Source organism: Orbicella franksi, chromosome 10 (genome assembly GCF_964199315.1).
Source record: "Orbicella franksi chromosome 10, jaOrbFran1.1, whole genome shotgun sequence".
Lineage (NCBI taxonomy): Eukaryota > Metazoa > Cnidaria > Anthozoa > Scleractinia > Merulinidae > Orbicella > Orbicella franksi.
Window position 1 is genome coordinate 30,826,651 of NC_138154.1, and position 15,553 is coordinate 30,842,203.

General features: G+C 39.3%; 1 protein-coding gene across 2 annotated transcripts; it reads left to right on the forward strand.

Moving 5' to 3' along the window:
- Nucleotides 1–250: 250 nt before the first annotated feature.
- Nucleotides 251–15,153, forward strand: LOC145499506 (heterogeneous nuclear ribonucleoprotein H2-like). Of its 2 annotated transcripts, none has more exons than XM_081479025.1 (9): nt 251–1,756; nt 3,645–3,750; nt 4,847–4,958; nt 8,526–8,713; nt 10,334–10,472; nt 11,807–11,968; nt 12,566–12,954; nt 13,336–13,443; nt 13,963–15,153. In XM_081479025.1, the coding sequence occupies exons 2-9, from the start codon at nt 3,660–3,662 to the stop codon at nt 14,664–14,666; spliced, it is 1,893 nt and encodes a 630-aa protein (XP_081335151.1). In that variant the 5' UTR covers nt 251–1,756; nt 3,645–3,659; the 3' UTR covers nt 14,667–15,153. The 2 variants fall into 2 exon arrangements, with proteins under 2 accessions (XP_081335151.1, XP_081335150.1); XM_081479024.1 differs by having other exon boundaries at nt 251–1,579.
- The last annotated feature ends 400 nt before the right edge of the window (nt 15,154–15,553 follow it).

The following is a 15,553-nucleotide window of genomic DNA, read 5'->3' on the forward strand; positions in this document are numbered from 1 at the left end:
CTCTGTGAATCGTGATTTGATAAAAAACTGTTCCATGAATCGTGATTGAAGTGTATTCCGTGAGGCGTGTATCGCAAAAGTCCTTGGCTGTGAATCGTGAATAGATAAGAAATAAATCGTGAATGTCTTAAGTTGAGTTCGTAGCTGAATTTCACTGCATTGTGATCAGATTTTTTCCGTGACCTTAGTGATTCGTGAAATCGAAAATTTACTATCGTGACGTCGTGACAAGACCCCCCCCTTGCCCCCCCTCTAATAACAATTCTAAACCAAGGGTTTATTCGAATTCTACGATATTCTTTATGCAAAATGAGTACAGATTCTGCCAGTTAGACTTTCAAAGGGTTTTTGGAGTTATGTTGTGGGGTTAATGTGCACCAGGCCATTTTCGAGTTACCTTGTGGCTCTGTTTCAACTTTCGAAACGAGTCCTTGTGTAGGCTCGTTTCCGCCGCTTTCTCGAGTCCGGTCTGCGTTCCTCCCCGAGAAGAGACTGAGTTCGGGGGAAGAGCTTGGGCTCTTTTCCCGAACAGCGGCTGGTAATCGAGCCTAGGGTAGGTACGTCTCCTCGGAACCTTTCATATGGAAATGAGTTTGATTTGCATGAAAATGAACCTGTTTCTGAAATGTCTGTCATGTCCCGCCCAAAGCCTAATCTCCTGGTGAGAGACGGCGTCCCTCACCCGGGAATCAAGCTGAGGGTGGGAGATGACAGACATTTCAGGCTATGAACCTGTAGGCGCACGCATTTTCATATGAATGGTTTCGCACGAAGGCTCGTTTTGATACAAAGGTAAGAGACAACTTAGCCAGCAGGCTCGATTACCAGCCGCTGTTCGGGAAAGGAGCCCGCGCTCCTTTCCCGAACACTTCTCGGGGAGGAACGTAGACCACACTCGAGAAAGCGGCGGAAATCGAGCCTACTTAGCCAGCGAACGCAGACATATTTCCGGGTGTCACTTGGTTCAATTATTTTTGGCGAAACTAAGAGACAGCAAGAAATATGTCCGCGTTCGCAGGCGAAGGACAACTCGGAAGCTCCTGACTTCACATACGACATATTGTGTTCCTCCTTTGTTCAAGATTCAAGAGCCAAACGATGCTTTAACTATTTATTCCACACTGTGAATACTATGAAGTAGTTCATTTGGTATCCGGAAGAAAATGATTTGCGCGTGGAATTCAGGCGTTTTACCTCAGCAAGCGTAGATCGAGCGGTTCGGGTGGACGATTCATGTAGCAGAAGTCATAGAAGATTTACGTGGATCTCGAAGATGCAAATCGTCCGCACGTGTTAAGCGACCCGAACTCTACAGCTGATCACGGTCAACATCAGATAATAGTTTTGGGGACATTCAAGAGGGTTCCCCTTCCGCCCCGGCCCCGCCCTTAACGATAAAATCCCGACATGCTTAGCTCACACACGATAACACCACGTGGTTCAATGACGGTGGCATCGTTTCTACGCCATCTTTGAAAGCTAGTGCTTGTTGGTTTCAGTTTTGTCGCTGTCCTTTTTTTTACATTACTTGTCATATCCAACTACTATTATGACAAGTCTTGATTCCCAAAGCCCAGAGGTAAGGTTAGACTATCTTTGTTTCGTTCTGTATTGGCTTTTAAACGATTTTCCCGGCACGAAAACTGGGAGAGATTTCGAACTATCGAGTGAACAATACGAGGGATCGTAAAGTGAAACTACAATTATACAACCAAGTCTTAAGTCTAACTCGAGGACTGACTTAAGCTTATATTCGGTAAGCAATTTCGTAGAGAAATGGAGCAATGATTATTGAAGTAATCTTTGAGCGTGGCCCAACGTCAGAATGATAATGTCATCCGTAAAAGAAAATCTGTGCAGTTTGTTTTCAGTTTAATAAGCCTACTTACGTTAAAGCTGCAATAAGCGACAGAAAGTGTAATGTTACAGTATTTAACCCCTATTTAAGAAATAGAAAACATGCACCGTATTTCTATCGAGTTATAGAAACACGAGTGGAAGTTTGGAAGAACGAGAAATGCTGTGGGAACACAAGCCACAGGCGAGTGTTTCCACAGCTTTTTCGAGTTCTCCCAAACTTTCACGAGTGTTTCTATAACTCGATAGAAACACGGAGAACATTTTTTCTAAACCTAAATTCCCTTTGCTTGTGCCATCTACATTTCGTGCTAGTTCTGTGTTTCAATTGAGTTATAGATGCACGATTTATAACCAATCAGTGCACGTATTTTCTTAGGGCTGTTTTCTAATATATTTTAGTGCATGTCACCAGCAGGACCTGATGTCAACAAGAACAGCACGCCTTTTTTATGTGCTGTTTAACCTATTGACTCCTGGAGCTTTTGCCAAAAACGCCTTTTTTGGACATTTTGGAGGTTTTCACCCTGGATATGGGCCAAATTAGGTCCAACCTACTTAATGTAGTCAAATGTTCAACATGCTACATGTGCTTTAATCGTTGCCATGAATATGTACAATTCAAACTATAGAGTGCAGTGATAAATGATGAAAGTGAAGAAAATGATGAGAAGAGAGCGGTTGCTACAAACAAAATAAATTACAAGTTACGAAGGAATACAATAAAAGAAGCAACTAACAAGCCAAAGGTTGATGGTACTTACAAACGTTGTATGACTAGGATGGTTAGGAACACAAAAGAGGAAAGTGGAAGGCGGTAAATGAAACAAGATGACTGTAGTGTCGCAATGAAAATGCACAAATAGACTAGAAAAATGCATACAAAAGGAGACTGAAGCAAAACAAAATTATGCAAAAAAACCTAACACAATATTGATAACCTGAAAGTGAGATAAATGTTAAGAATGCGATGATCATGGGAAGAATGCATGTACAAACAGAAAAAATAATAAAGAATTAAATGCGGCTGCAACACTACTCAAAAGGGCATTTTCAACATGACTGCATGCCTCTTTCTTTTAGCACCGCGTTTTATGACATTGTTGCCCGAGCATACACAGAAATCAAAATTTCGAGTTTTTTGGACAAGAGAGTGACCTACGTCTTCAGGCTTTTTGGTTTTTTATTATTTTTCGTTTTTCATTTTTCTCCCATTCTTATCTTTCAAAAATTTCTGGGAAAGCATCATTGAGACAAGCACTTTTTACCATGGAGTAGCTAAGTGTAGTTGCAGGAAATTTTGCTCCAAGTTTTTCACTCACATTTCTGAGCATTTTCATGCGTATATCAGGCTCCACTTAGCTGATCACTCTGATCTGGGTATCGTTGGAAAGATTTTGGAATTCTGCATGCATAGGAGTAGAGCATTTTAGAATTTCCAATGGCAAGGGAGGATAAAATGAGTGATGGGTCCATATATAACGTGAGGGTTCATAGTCAGTGTTGCAGTTGTTGGCACCATGAGATATTGTTGCCATAATCCATACATTCATGGCCAGCTTGTTAGAAATTTAAAGTGCAGAGTTTTATTAAAACACAAGTAGTAATAGTAGTAGTAGTAAACTTTATTTAAGTGTCAGTCGTTCTAGCATTTTACACACTAATTGGTGACACTAATTGAAGAAAAATTAATTAAAAAACGTTAGAATTTTGTGAAAATTGAAACCCTTATTCTAAATAAAACTCTAGTTAAAAACATGTTTAAAATAACTCTCTTGTATTGACAGGAAAACCCAGACAGCATGAACCCAGACTCTGAGGAACAATACATTGTCCGTGCTCGTGGACTGCCTTGGTCTGCAACTGCAGAAAACGTTGCCGACTTCTTCTCAGGTTAGTTCTTTTTGTGTGTTATACTGTTGCATAGTTAACACTATTTTGTGAACACGAAAACAGTAGTGCTCTTAAACATGAGGGATTTGATAAATAGCCTTGCTTTGTTTTGAGTATTTCAGTAATGTTTTGTAAATTAGTGACTAAAGATGGCTCTTTTCTTACATTGGCCAAGTTTCCTTGAAAATGGGGGGTCAATGGCAAAGCAATATCAGTTTTTTTTTCAGAATACAAAGAAAATAAAATTAAGAGCTGTGCTTTGTGCAAGCTAATACAGTTCAACCCCTATTAAATGGCCACCCCTGGGGAAATGGTAGTAGCCGCTTAAAAGGGGCTGGCCACTAATAAAGGTAAAAACAAAAGAAAAAATTTCATTGGGACTTTGATTACTGGCCGCCTAATAGGGCTGACCATTTAATAGGTGGCCGCTTAATGGGGGTTTGACTGTAGTAGCCCAGAGGTCACAGGCTTGAAACTGGAGGTAACAAAGTTGGGTTGAACTCATTGACAACAGATGAGCTTGAGGAATAGTGCCTAAAAGGATGGTGGAGCCATGAGCAATCTGAGCCAAGCGCATAGAGTATTCATGACAACCCTGTGAGCAGTGGCCACCAGGCACCATCACACTGAACAAATAGTGGAAACAAAATTATTTATAACATACTTACCATGAAAAGAAACAGGGTTGGACTGGGAGAAAAGCTCTAGGGGAATAATCGGGCATCAAAAAACACGCGGAATAACTTTACATCCAATCCGGGCTTTAAATGACGAAGAGCCCCTGCAAAAGACCCTGTAACCACTCCATACACCAACCCTGTGGGAGGCTGCTGGCCAGCAATATTCTCTCACATTTAACTTAGTGTAAATTGCATTTAGTCATACAAGTTAAAACACATTTACTTCAAAGGAAAAGCTGTACATGTAGGCTGCAGCTATCACTGGGTTTGGGTATTTTAAATACGAAAAGTAGTTTTACATTTGTGGTTTGAGGGCAAAAATACTTGAAAAAAATATATGTCAAGACTACACTTTGATATTTTACTCATAAACCCATTTGACAAGTTTATATCATTAATAATGCTATTTTGTGAAGGTTGCAACATTAAAGGTGGTGCAAAGAGTGGTATTCACTTCACCTACAGTTCTGATGGACGACCCAGTGGTGAATGTTTTGTAGAGCTTGTGTCCCTAGAAGATATGAACAAGTGAGTAAACGTGGGAAGAATTTTACCTCTCTTTTTAATTGAATCTTGATTTTCATGGAAGTAATGTACCTTTCTAAAATTGTTGTCATTGTCATTACATCGATTTGTCAAGTGGTTTGTTTTTTCATCCTCTACCAAATTCTATTGGCAAATTAATCCAAAGACTTGAAAACAAAGCAGTTACTCAAGGCTGCTGCCTAACAGGTGCCCGGTTGCCTGAGGCGCCTAAGTTACGAGTGTGGGCGACCTAAGTTTTGTTCAAGGAGCACCTAAAGATGGAGTTTTCATTCCCATTTAATCTGTCTGATGACCAATATTTTGTAACCAGGAATTACACACAATACCTAATAATTATTGTAACTTTGTTCCACCAACATAAAAATTCCCAGTAAAAAGCCTACATCATTGTCAAAAACTTGATGTTAAAGTACTTTCAGTTCTCCAAAGCAAAAAGGAAAGAAGGACTAAAAAACAGCCTAAGGACAGATAGCTTTTAAGTTAATGTCCTCTTGTGATGAGAATTACATTTGGAAGATTCTAACTCAGTATTTCTAGTCAGCATTTTGTTTAAAAGATCAGAGAGTTTTCTGTTCAGCATTGATTAACATGGCAGAGAGTTAAAAAAAAAAAACATGGCAAACAGCTAAACCTAAAGAACCACAGCAGACCCCACGGGATTTTTCCAAGTCTTGCTGAGAGTGAATGATTACTTATGCTTGAATATTCACATGCAAGATATTTAGCCAATATAGTTGAAGGAGCTTCAGCTTTGGATATGTCCCCAAAACTACAGAAGGACAACAAAAAATGTTGGTTATAGTTAGAAGTAAGGTGATGATTTTTCTCCTGCAGCTTGACCTTCTCCTGTGTGACAGACAAGTAAAATGTCTTAGGAAAATTTTCTAGGAAAATAAAAATTACAGAAGCACAGGGAGAAATGACATTTTTGGGGCTAGTGCCATTGACTTACATCATAGTTACACCGAAAATTGGTTTTCTGTGTTAGGTTAAAGTGAACTTTACTCAGGAATGTGTTCTAGAAGTGCCTAGATGCCACGGACTGCTAACTTTTGACTTTAGACATATGGAGAAACTTACTCTTTTCATATCAGCTCAAGTGCTGGGTACCCAGAATTTCATGGTTAAGAACCTTTTGGCTTCACATAATTTTTCTTAGAACACAGCCTTGTTACTGCAGGGTGTTTCCTTGACCTCTTAGTGACCCAGGACAAAATAGAGCACACATCAGTGTTCTCTAGAATAAAGCAAGAAAACTTGTGACATGTAATTAAATGAAGATGTCCCAAAACTGTTTCAGTAGCATGTGCGACTTAAAGAATGGACTGGAAAGAACCCTAGGTACCCCGGGATTTAAAGTGTGCTACCCTAACTTCTTGTCAATGCTGTCTCATCCTCCTACTTGCTGTGTTATTTTTATTGTAACTTTATACTTTGTGAGCATTTAATGCATGTCATCATCTTATAGATTTAGATGGTCTGTTTTAAATTGGTGACCATCGATGTTTGGTGCTGCTTTTCCTCTTAGTATGATATTTTGATCTTAAACCACTTCTCTCAGGGAAAACTCGTGAAAAGGAGGGTTTTTCTTAAATAATAATAATAATAATAATAATATTTTTAATTTAATAATAATAATGTTTATTAGTGGCTTATAATAATAATAGTAATAATAATAATAATAATACTTTATTTATATACAGTACCGCTCAAAAGTAAGTTACCACCTTCTCGCGAGACGAGATTCTCGTCTCGAGAGACGCGACTCTCGTCTCGAGAGACGAGACTTTCGTCTCGCGAGACGAGACTCTCGTCTCGCGAGAGCTTTAAAAAACTGTAAGTACGGTTGCCTGAACTTCTCGCGAGATTTTAATAGCCCATTGTGAAGCAAACAATGCAGCAACAACACAGCGAAACTTTGCGCGATCTGACGAAGCTTCGCTTGCGAGCGCCGGCGCCGGATTTCCCATGTTTACCACGTTCATAAAAGATGTAACTCCAGAAATTTTCAACCCACATGGTTTGAGAATGGTATCTGTGAATATATACGCCGCAAATTTTTCAGTTTTCAATCGAAAACATATCGTTCATGACTTCCACGGTGTCCAGACCTGTACGCTGAAATTGCTTCTTTTGCTGGTCGATCCCAGTGGCTTCTTTCGCCAAACTAGCGCTGCGATTTATGAAATCATTAACTTCACTTCAGTAGAAAGGTGCTGTATACATGAAAGACAGGTTAACAGTGACATGTTTAAAAGCAAACACGGACCGTTCAGGACCATTCTTGGCCTTCGAGCGGTTCACAATTTTCATAACCGTGTTTCGATCGCTGATCGACGCACGTTGCTAACTTTGCAGTTAAGCGAGCTCTGTGACACAGCTTATCTCGCAGCATTTGCTATTAAAAACTCCTATAAAGCCATTTCATTTTTTAAACGTTTCTCTTTGTTTGTAGGGTTCTCAGAAAGCCTTTTATCGATCGATGTACATGTAGGCGAGTTCAACATCAACACAACTAATTTGACCAAAGGATCGCAATCTTTCCATCAATCGCTCAACAGACTTTGTCTCTCTTGGTGAGCGCGTTTAACAAGGAAATTAGGATCAACATAACTTTCAGTATTCAAACTGACGTCTTCTGCGTTCCATTTCACGTTCCAATTCTTTGAACACTTCTACCACGTGCGATTGTTATTTTAGCAAAGGACGCGTGCATAAAGTCAAAGTCACGTTTTCGATTTGTTATGTAATCAAAAATTCACTTCCTTTCTCGCTGTCAGACGAAACATGTACAGATTTACCGAAGTTCTCTTTCCGGTGGTTAATATTTCGATTTTTATGACTGATTACATTCAATTTTATGGATGAAAACAACGGTTTTACGATTCAAAAGCGAGTTCAAAGGACATGCACACTTATGCAAATTCACTGCGTTACGGACTAAAAATAATCCGTAAACTATTGACACTTTACTCATCGATTGCTCAAGCACTTTCACCAACGTCTTGATTTGAGAATAAAAAGCAATGTTTCCATTCAGTTTCTTCATTTGCGATGATAGTATTGGGTCTTACGAAGCAAGTTTCCACTTAAAAGCTGTCGTTCATATTTACGCAAAGTCAACACGCTGCAATGAAATAATTAACGCGACCGCCGAACTCGAGTTTCGGCGAACGTCTTTGCCGTTCGTTTTTCATCACTTTCATTTAAGTTTTTCGCTTGTAAGTAAAAGTTGGCTCCCTTGAAGTGGCGTGTGAAACAAGAGCCTGCAAAACCAGATGCTCTCGCGGGGTAAACTTCACCGCGTCGCGAGAATTTAATCGTTTTCTCGCAAGCTAATTGCTTGTAATTCATTCCAAAATATACGCTTCAATGATTCTCGCGAGACGAGAGTCTCGTCTCGCGAGAAACGAGACGAGAGGTGGTAACTTACTTTTGAGCGGTACTGTAGTGCTATTTCTATATTAGTAAGATTAAGTTCTGTGAAGTGATTCATAAGGAAGGGTAGAATGTAGGACTGAAATCAAATGAGTCTGTGTTTTTCAACAGAGCTCTTGCAAAAAGCAACAACTTCATTGGCAAAAGGTATGTTGAGGTGTTTGAGTCCAAAAGCGGTGAAATGGAGTGGATCTGTAAGAGAATGGGACAACCTCCAGATCGAGGCAATGAAGCTGTTGTGCGACTGAGGGGACTGCCGTTTGATTGTTCAAAAGAGGAGATTGCTCAGTTCTTTACAGGTAACCTCATTGCTTTCTTTGCTTTCTTAAAGAAATATTGGATATAAAATTGATCTTTATGGTCATTTGGGGAAGTACTGTACAATTTTCACCTATGTTAAATGCAATTCCTTGTTGCCAAGGAGTTGCACAAAGATCACGACAGATAAACCACAACAACGACTTATTCTAGGTTTATATTGAAATGCAGTGTTTTTAAGGTTGTTGAAGCAGTGCGTTTCATGTACACGCCTGGCACAGTCAGAGAAACAATCTTTCTTTAAAGCAGGGAAAGTTTGGGAAGTTTGAATCAGGGTATGCAATATCATAATTAATAGAGGTGAATGCATTCAGAACCAGAAATGCATTCTTTCTTATCTTGGGAAAGAGAGAGAAAACAAACATACAAAAGGTAGCATTGAATTATTATATTTGTGAACATTTTTATTCTTGGTCAGGTTTGTTCTCTGTACAATTTTGTAAGGATATATCAGGTATATTACTATTCCATGTAAGGTTAAAAAATTCTGTCCACTCAGGAAGGATTGTGTGACTTGAATTGTCTTTATTCAATCTTTCCTGTTGAATTTTTTTCTGCTATGGGTGCAGGTATGCTATTTTGTATAGACAGTGAATACAGTGTATAACTTTTATTACCATTTGTGTCCCATGTGGGAGATGCATGTTATTGGTGGAATACAGTGTCTGACAGTGATCAGAACTTCTTCCTAACATCATTTTAAGTCAGGCACAATGGTCAAAACAATCTGGAATTGTCTGATATCGGGGCTACAGCCAGAAGAAATTACAACTGGGGCAATATCCACAGTTAAATTTCTTCCTAGGTATTCAGCGGTGTTTTACTTTGCCCTTGCAAAAAAGAAACTAAGGAACTAAGAAAAAGGGCTGAGGCAAGTGCCTCTGTTTGTCTCATACTGGCTATGGCTCTGGTTATGAGAAGTGTCTTCCACGTAGCCCAGTATAAAATGCATGGTGAATGGTAACACAAATTAGCTTCACATCAGGGCTAAAGAATTACAACAAGTACTATTCATTAGCCCTGATGTTGATCTTTTAATAGCCCACGTAAAAAAGTAAGCCACATATGACTCATTTAAAAAAGGTCTATGATGGTAATGGACATTTGGTGCTGTTTGGGAAGACTTTGATCTTAGTGAAGTCACTCTGGGAATGTCAGCTCGCATCAACCTTAGACTTCTTATGGCTTGAACTATGTGACTATGCAGGGGAATACCATTGAGAAAGAGATAAATGTCATTTGCATTTGAAAAGACTCGCCACATCAGCCTCAGTTGCAAGCTAGTTCCAATACTAATATTGCCTATTTGATATGCCTTTCCTGTCTTCCCATGTGGCACTTTTGTCCCAGACCATCACTCTCTTCTGTGGTGACCTGTACAAAATGTTAGTTAAGGTGTGAGTTCTTTGTGGACTGATCTCAGGGTGTTACAAATAATTTTCACTGTGCATGTATGTAACAGAGCTTAGCCGTTTCTTTTAACTTAATTCACTTTGAAATATGTTTTCCCTGAGTTAATTGTAACATAATCCCTCTACTAGTGAGTGGGTGTATATAACAGTTGTTGGTTTACATGCTTTGCTCTCTACTGGAATTCAAAGGGCTGGAGATAGTTCCTAATGGGATAACAATCACTCTTGACGAGGACGGGAGGACCACGGGGGATGCTTTTGTGGAATTTGCTTCTCCTGATATAGCTCAGCAAGCTTTGAAAAAAAACAAAGAGAAGATAGGGCACAGGTGGGGAAAGTAATGGTGCGGGTCTGAATGGGACCACGGGCACAATTCTGTAATAATACTGTATTGCAGTGGTTTGGTTGGTCATGTATGTTTGTGTATTTCACAGTGCAAATTCAGTCTGCAACTGATTTAAGTTGGTGAGGAAGTGAAGAGATACATGTATTTCTGGTATAATTCTCTAACAAACTCATTTATACATGTATGTTAATTGGGTCTTCAATTTTAAATGTAGAGACTAGAGAAATTTTGGCAAATCCATTTTGTATTGCACTATGCCACTTTATTAGATGGTGTGGTCTAAACTTGCACTATGAAATGTTAGGTGGGTATTACTCTGAAGTGTGTGTTTTGTGTTTAATGTTATCAATTTTAAAGGACGGGGTAGTTATGATATCGCTCTGATACCTTAGGTAATCCTAAACCCTCAAAAGAAAGGTTCCTGTCAAATTTACAGGGATAACTATTTGTGACACCTGGAAAAACTACATGTAAATCAGGTATCAAAATCAAACACCAAGACTAAAATATTTTCTTCTCTATGAATTTTTTCTTTGATTACAAAGTTGTTTGATCTGGGTTGACTTTGTAATTTGATTTGGGAGGAAGCATGACACAGACCTTACATGTATTGATCAGCATTTATCTTTAATAGCATGCTTTAATGTTGTATTACCTTTGTTGTGGTGTGATTGCTGTGCTGCTTTTCAAATATTGCTATGAATGTAAAAGAATATCTGTCTGGAGTTTGAGTGTGGTTCTAACTTGATTCCAGAAGACACAGTATTGTGAAGTGTAGTGTTATTTAATTTTTCACAGTTTTGTCGATATATTTTTCCCCTTAAGAAAAAATAAATAATGGCAAACCTTAGCAATGATAGTCTGAAATACACACGCCTACGGGTGCAAATTGAAATGCATTTTCCTGCTTACACATTGTGAATTATGCACAAGCATTGTTCTTATCAGGTTAACTTTTTGGTTCTTCTACTGATATTCTTGAAGCAAATTATGTAGAGAACCTTTTCATTGTCTTGGAAATTTGTCCCTGTACATTTACTTAGTTTTACAGTATTGCATACATTGGTTTTGTTTGGTTTGTCAATTTTTTTTTTTTTGTAATTTAAAAAAAAAGAAAAAAAACATTCATTCAGTACTTCCACAGAGCAAAGGCTTCCCGGAGCTGGCCAGGTGTATAGCTAAATTTATGCAATCTCTTTGGGTTGATAGTGTTAGTTGTAGTTGGTGAGAACGTTGTGTTGCATTAATACTACTTGGATGTGGCTTTGTTCTTTGAGCTGACGGGATTCTAACTCAGATTTACATTATTTTTTTAGGTACATTGAGATTTTCAAGAGCTGTAAAACAGACATCAAATATGTGTCTTCTACAAAACTGAAGCCTCTGATGTCGACCAGACCTGGGCCATATGACAGATCTGCTGGGGGCTTTGGTGGAGGAAGAGGTCGCTTTGGTGGTGGAGGAGGAAATGAGAGACGGTAAGAACAGAATACTACTCTATTTAGATTAACTTTTCAAGGAGGACAGATATTTTGAAATAGAGTGAAAGAGCATTATGTGTGTGCATAACTGGAATCTAAATTGATTCTTTTCTCCTCCTGTTTTTGACTTCCCATTGGTGGTATTTGTTTTTATGTATGTTGTGGGTTGAGTATTGGTAAGAGATGTTTCTCTTTAAAACTCAGCTGATGAAGAGACTTCTTAACTTTGACCCCAAAAGATTTGATAGTGACAAATAATGTACATGTAATTGTACAGAGGTGATCAAGTGTGTCTGGTCATGTTGTTGCTTGGTCATTAATTTTCATCAGTCCTTATCATTCACAGTTGTGAAGCCATAATGCAAGTTGAATCTCAGTGTTCTCTAAAGGTTACCTGCAAGACAGAGATCTCTTCTCTTTTAGAGACAAGAGGAAGCCTCTGCTTGCAACTTTTTTGATTTCTCATTGTGCATACGCAAACTACATCAGCACATAGCATGTGTTGTTGTTAGTGTCAAATTCTTCTTACTCTTTGTCATAGATTTTCTTTTATTTACCTTGTGAGAATCTCTTGTCTGGTACTTATCTCCACAGATTCAGGGGTAGAGGTAACCTTGGGGGGCCTGTCTTTGGAGGCGGCTTTGGTGGTGACTTCAATGGGTTTGGTGGTGGACGTGGTGGATCAGGTCGTGGGGGTCGTGGTGGCAGAGGAATGGGTGGCAGAGGTGGATTTCGCAACCAGGGTCGGGGTGGAGGAGGTGGTGGTAATATGGGGATGATGTCCACTACTGGTCATAGAGTACACATGAGAGGCTTACCATATGCTGCAAAGGAGAGTGATGTCAAACAGTTTTTTATGCCTCTTAACCCAGTCAATGTCTGGATGGAGTATTCAAATGGTTCTTTTAATGGGCAAGTTGATGTTGACTTTGCAACCCATGAGGATGCTCAAGCAGCCATGTTAAAGAATAATTCATCAATGGGTAAGACTTATTATTATTATTATTATTATTATTATTATTGTTTTTGTTTGTTGTGTCTGTTGAACAACTTTTCTTGTTTCCTTTGAATTGTTGATAGTCATGTGATAGTCTCTGAGGGTGCAAGGACCGCATTAACCAAATGAGAGTCCGCAGATGCATCTTCTGGCTATTCTGACAAGTTTAAAATTATTTTATTATCAATAAGAAGACATGGGCATAATATGTAATGTACTAAGAATATGAATCAGTGAGATGAGACTGATGAAGAACATGGGCAAGATTTTCTTCTCCAGTGATAATAAAAGTTACTTTACTATTGTCTAAGAGGGTTGAAATAACTGCTGAAACTTTTTCAACAAAATGCAACTTTGCTCTTCACAGGTCATCGTTACATTGAGCTGTTTTTGCGATCTCAGCCTGATGGTGGGGGCAGTCAAGGATGGGGTGGTTCAGGGGGAGGATCTAACTTTGGTGGTGGCAACAGTGGTGGTAAGTACATACCTATATCTTTTGACATGTCCTTGTGATAACCTGGGTGTATAAGAGGTTGAAGGAGAGCGGACGATATTAAAATGAAGATTTAGAATTCACGGCAGTTTGAAGTGTTTTTCACGCACAAGAAACATTTTAACCATGAATAACCATATATGAACACAAGTGGCACGTTAATGATATCGAACAATCAAATGTTTCTTTGATAATCATGCTAGTTGTCAATTGCATCACTACCACTGTTGAGTTTTGTTTTCTGTACCCTGATGGTCCTCAGAACTTCATATAAAATTACTGCCAGTCTGTTACCCTTTTTATCATGACGATGTGTTGAGAAATACTCAGAACTAACACTGGAATTAATACAAACAAGAGACCTGTGTAGAAGTCAGAGATAAACACTATAATTTTTTTTTCTCCCTGTGTGCCCCCCCCCCCCCCCCCCCCACCTTTAAAGCAGTTAGTGTTATTCTCTTCTTGGTATGAATATATCAAGTAGCTTTTTGTCCTTTAAAGGTGGCAACTTTGGCAGCAACAACTTTGGAGGAGGAAGCTTTGGTGGTGGAAACTTCAATGATGGCGGCAACTTTAACAACTTTAGTGGAGGAAACAACTTTGGCAACCAAAGTGGTGGCATGGGAGGATTTGGAGGCCAAGGAAACCAGAACACTGGCTTCAACAATCAACAGCAGCAGCAGCAGCAGCAGCAGCAGAGCGGCTTTGGTAATCAAATGGGAGGGGGCAGTGGTGGAAACTACGGAAACCAAGGCAATGCGTTTGGCAATGCTGGCTCAGGGTTCAACTCGGGTCCCAGCAGTGGAAACTTCAACTCACAGTCTAACTATGGACAAGGCTCTAACTACGGTGGATCAGGCTATGGAGGACAGATGTCATCAGGAATGAACACAGCCATGAATACTGGGATGAACGCTGGAATGAGTACTGGAATGAATACTGGAATAAACACAGGCAGTTACGGAGCACAGGGAGGAGGTTACAACAATCCGTCAGCACAACAACAAAGCACTCCTTTTAATCAACAGCAGCAGCAACAACAGCAGCAGCAACAGCAACAGCAACAGCAGACCGGATATGGCGACAACTCGGCTTATGGGGCATCCGGCGGCGGCTCATTCTTTGGTGGCATACAAACACAAATTAAGCAGGAGCCACAGGGCTCGGCAACGCCTGGCATGGTCTCTTATCCCGGCTATCAGTGACTGACTGCTATATGATAGTTTAGTTGGCTTAAGACAAACATTTGTAAGAACTGTGCTCATAGTTTTCCTGTACATTGTGCTATTTACAGGTTAACCGTTAGCTTCAAATCCCTACCGCATTGTACGCTCTTCTAGCCAGGGGACCTACTTGGAGCATAGTAACAGCCTTTGCTAAACGTGCTTGCAGTCATTTCAATTATATTGACTTGTTATGTCAGAGGGTGTTTTTTTTGTAAAAAGAACAAAATATGTTTTAAGTCTGAGCGAGAGTGTGACTTTTAAACTGCAACTTAACATTTTGTGATTGGATTAGTTAGTATAAACGCAATTCTGTCTGCTCATTTTGTCAGTTACGAACTAGCAGTATCGTCTTTTACTAGAAAAGATGATGCAGATATTTCTCAAGTTGAATTAAATTAATTGTTACACTTTTTTACTTTCAAGAAGCCCCTTTGGGTTTCGTAATAAATTGTTTTAAATACAGACAGTCCTTTGTATTTTTTTTGATCTCACTGATAAACTTTCTTGCCCTTATTTTGCGCGTTGATTGATCATTAAGATAGTCGAGCAGCTGGAAAAGTGAATCGTCAAGAATTTGCGAAGAAATTCCCTAACAGATACAATTTTGATCCGAGGAATCCGTTCTGTTCAGTGTCTTTTCTCTGAAGCCTCGAAAAAACTTTCAATTTCCGCTCTCTGTAGTTGTTTTCAGCGGTGTAATGAACCTATCAAATAACGGGAAGTCATAAATGAACGGGCGTTATAAAAGGTGGGGGAAAAAACTCAACTAAAGGAAGAGGGTGGAACGGACTTCCTGTGCTTCAAAAGTTTTCAATTTTAGAAGCGCTCGAAAAAGTAGCCTTGGACTCGAGACAAGAGGAAATCAA

What these genes read in the sequence shown, in the direction of transcription:
- LOC145499506 (XM_081479024.1), top strand. Translation starts at nt 1,550, where the DNA reads ATGACAAGTCTTGATTCCCAAAGCCCAGAG. An exon ending in TTGATTCCCAAAGCCCAGAG is followed by an intron (nt 1,580 to 3,644) that starts GTAAGGTTAGAC and finishes TTGTATTGACAG; the next exon opens with GAAAACCCAGACAGCATGAA. An exon ending in AAAGAATAATTCATCAATGG is followed by an intron (nt 12,955 to 13,335) that starts GTAAGACTTATT and finishes TGCTCTTCACAG; the next exon opens with GTCATCGTTACATTGAGCTG.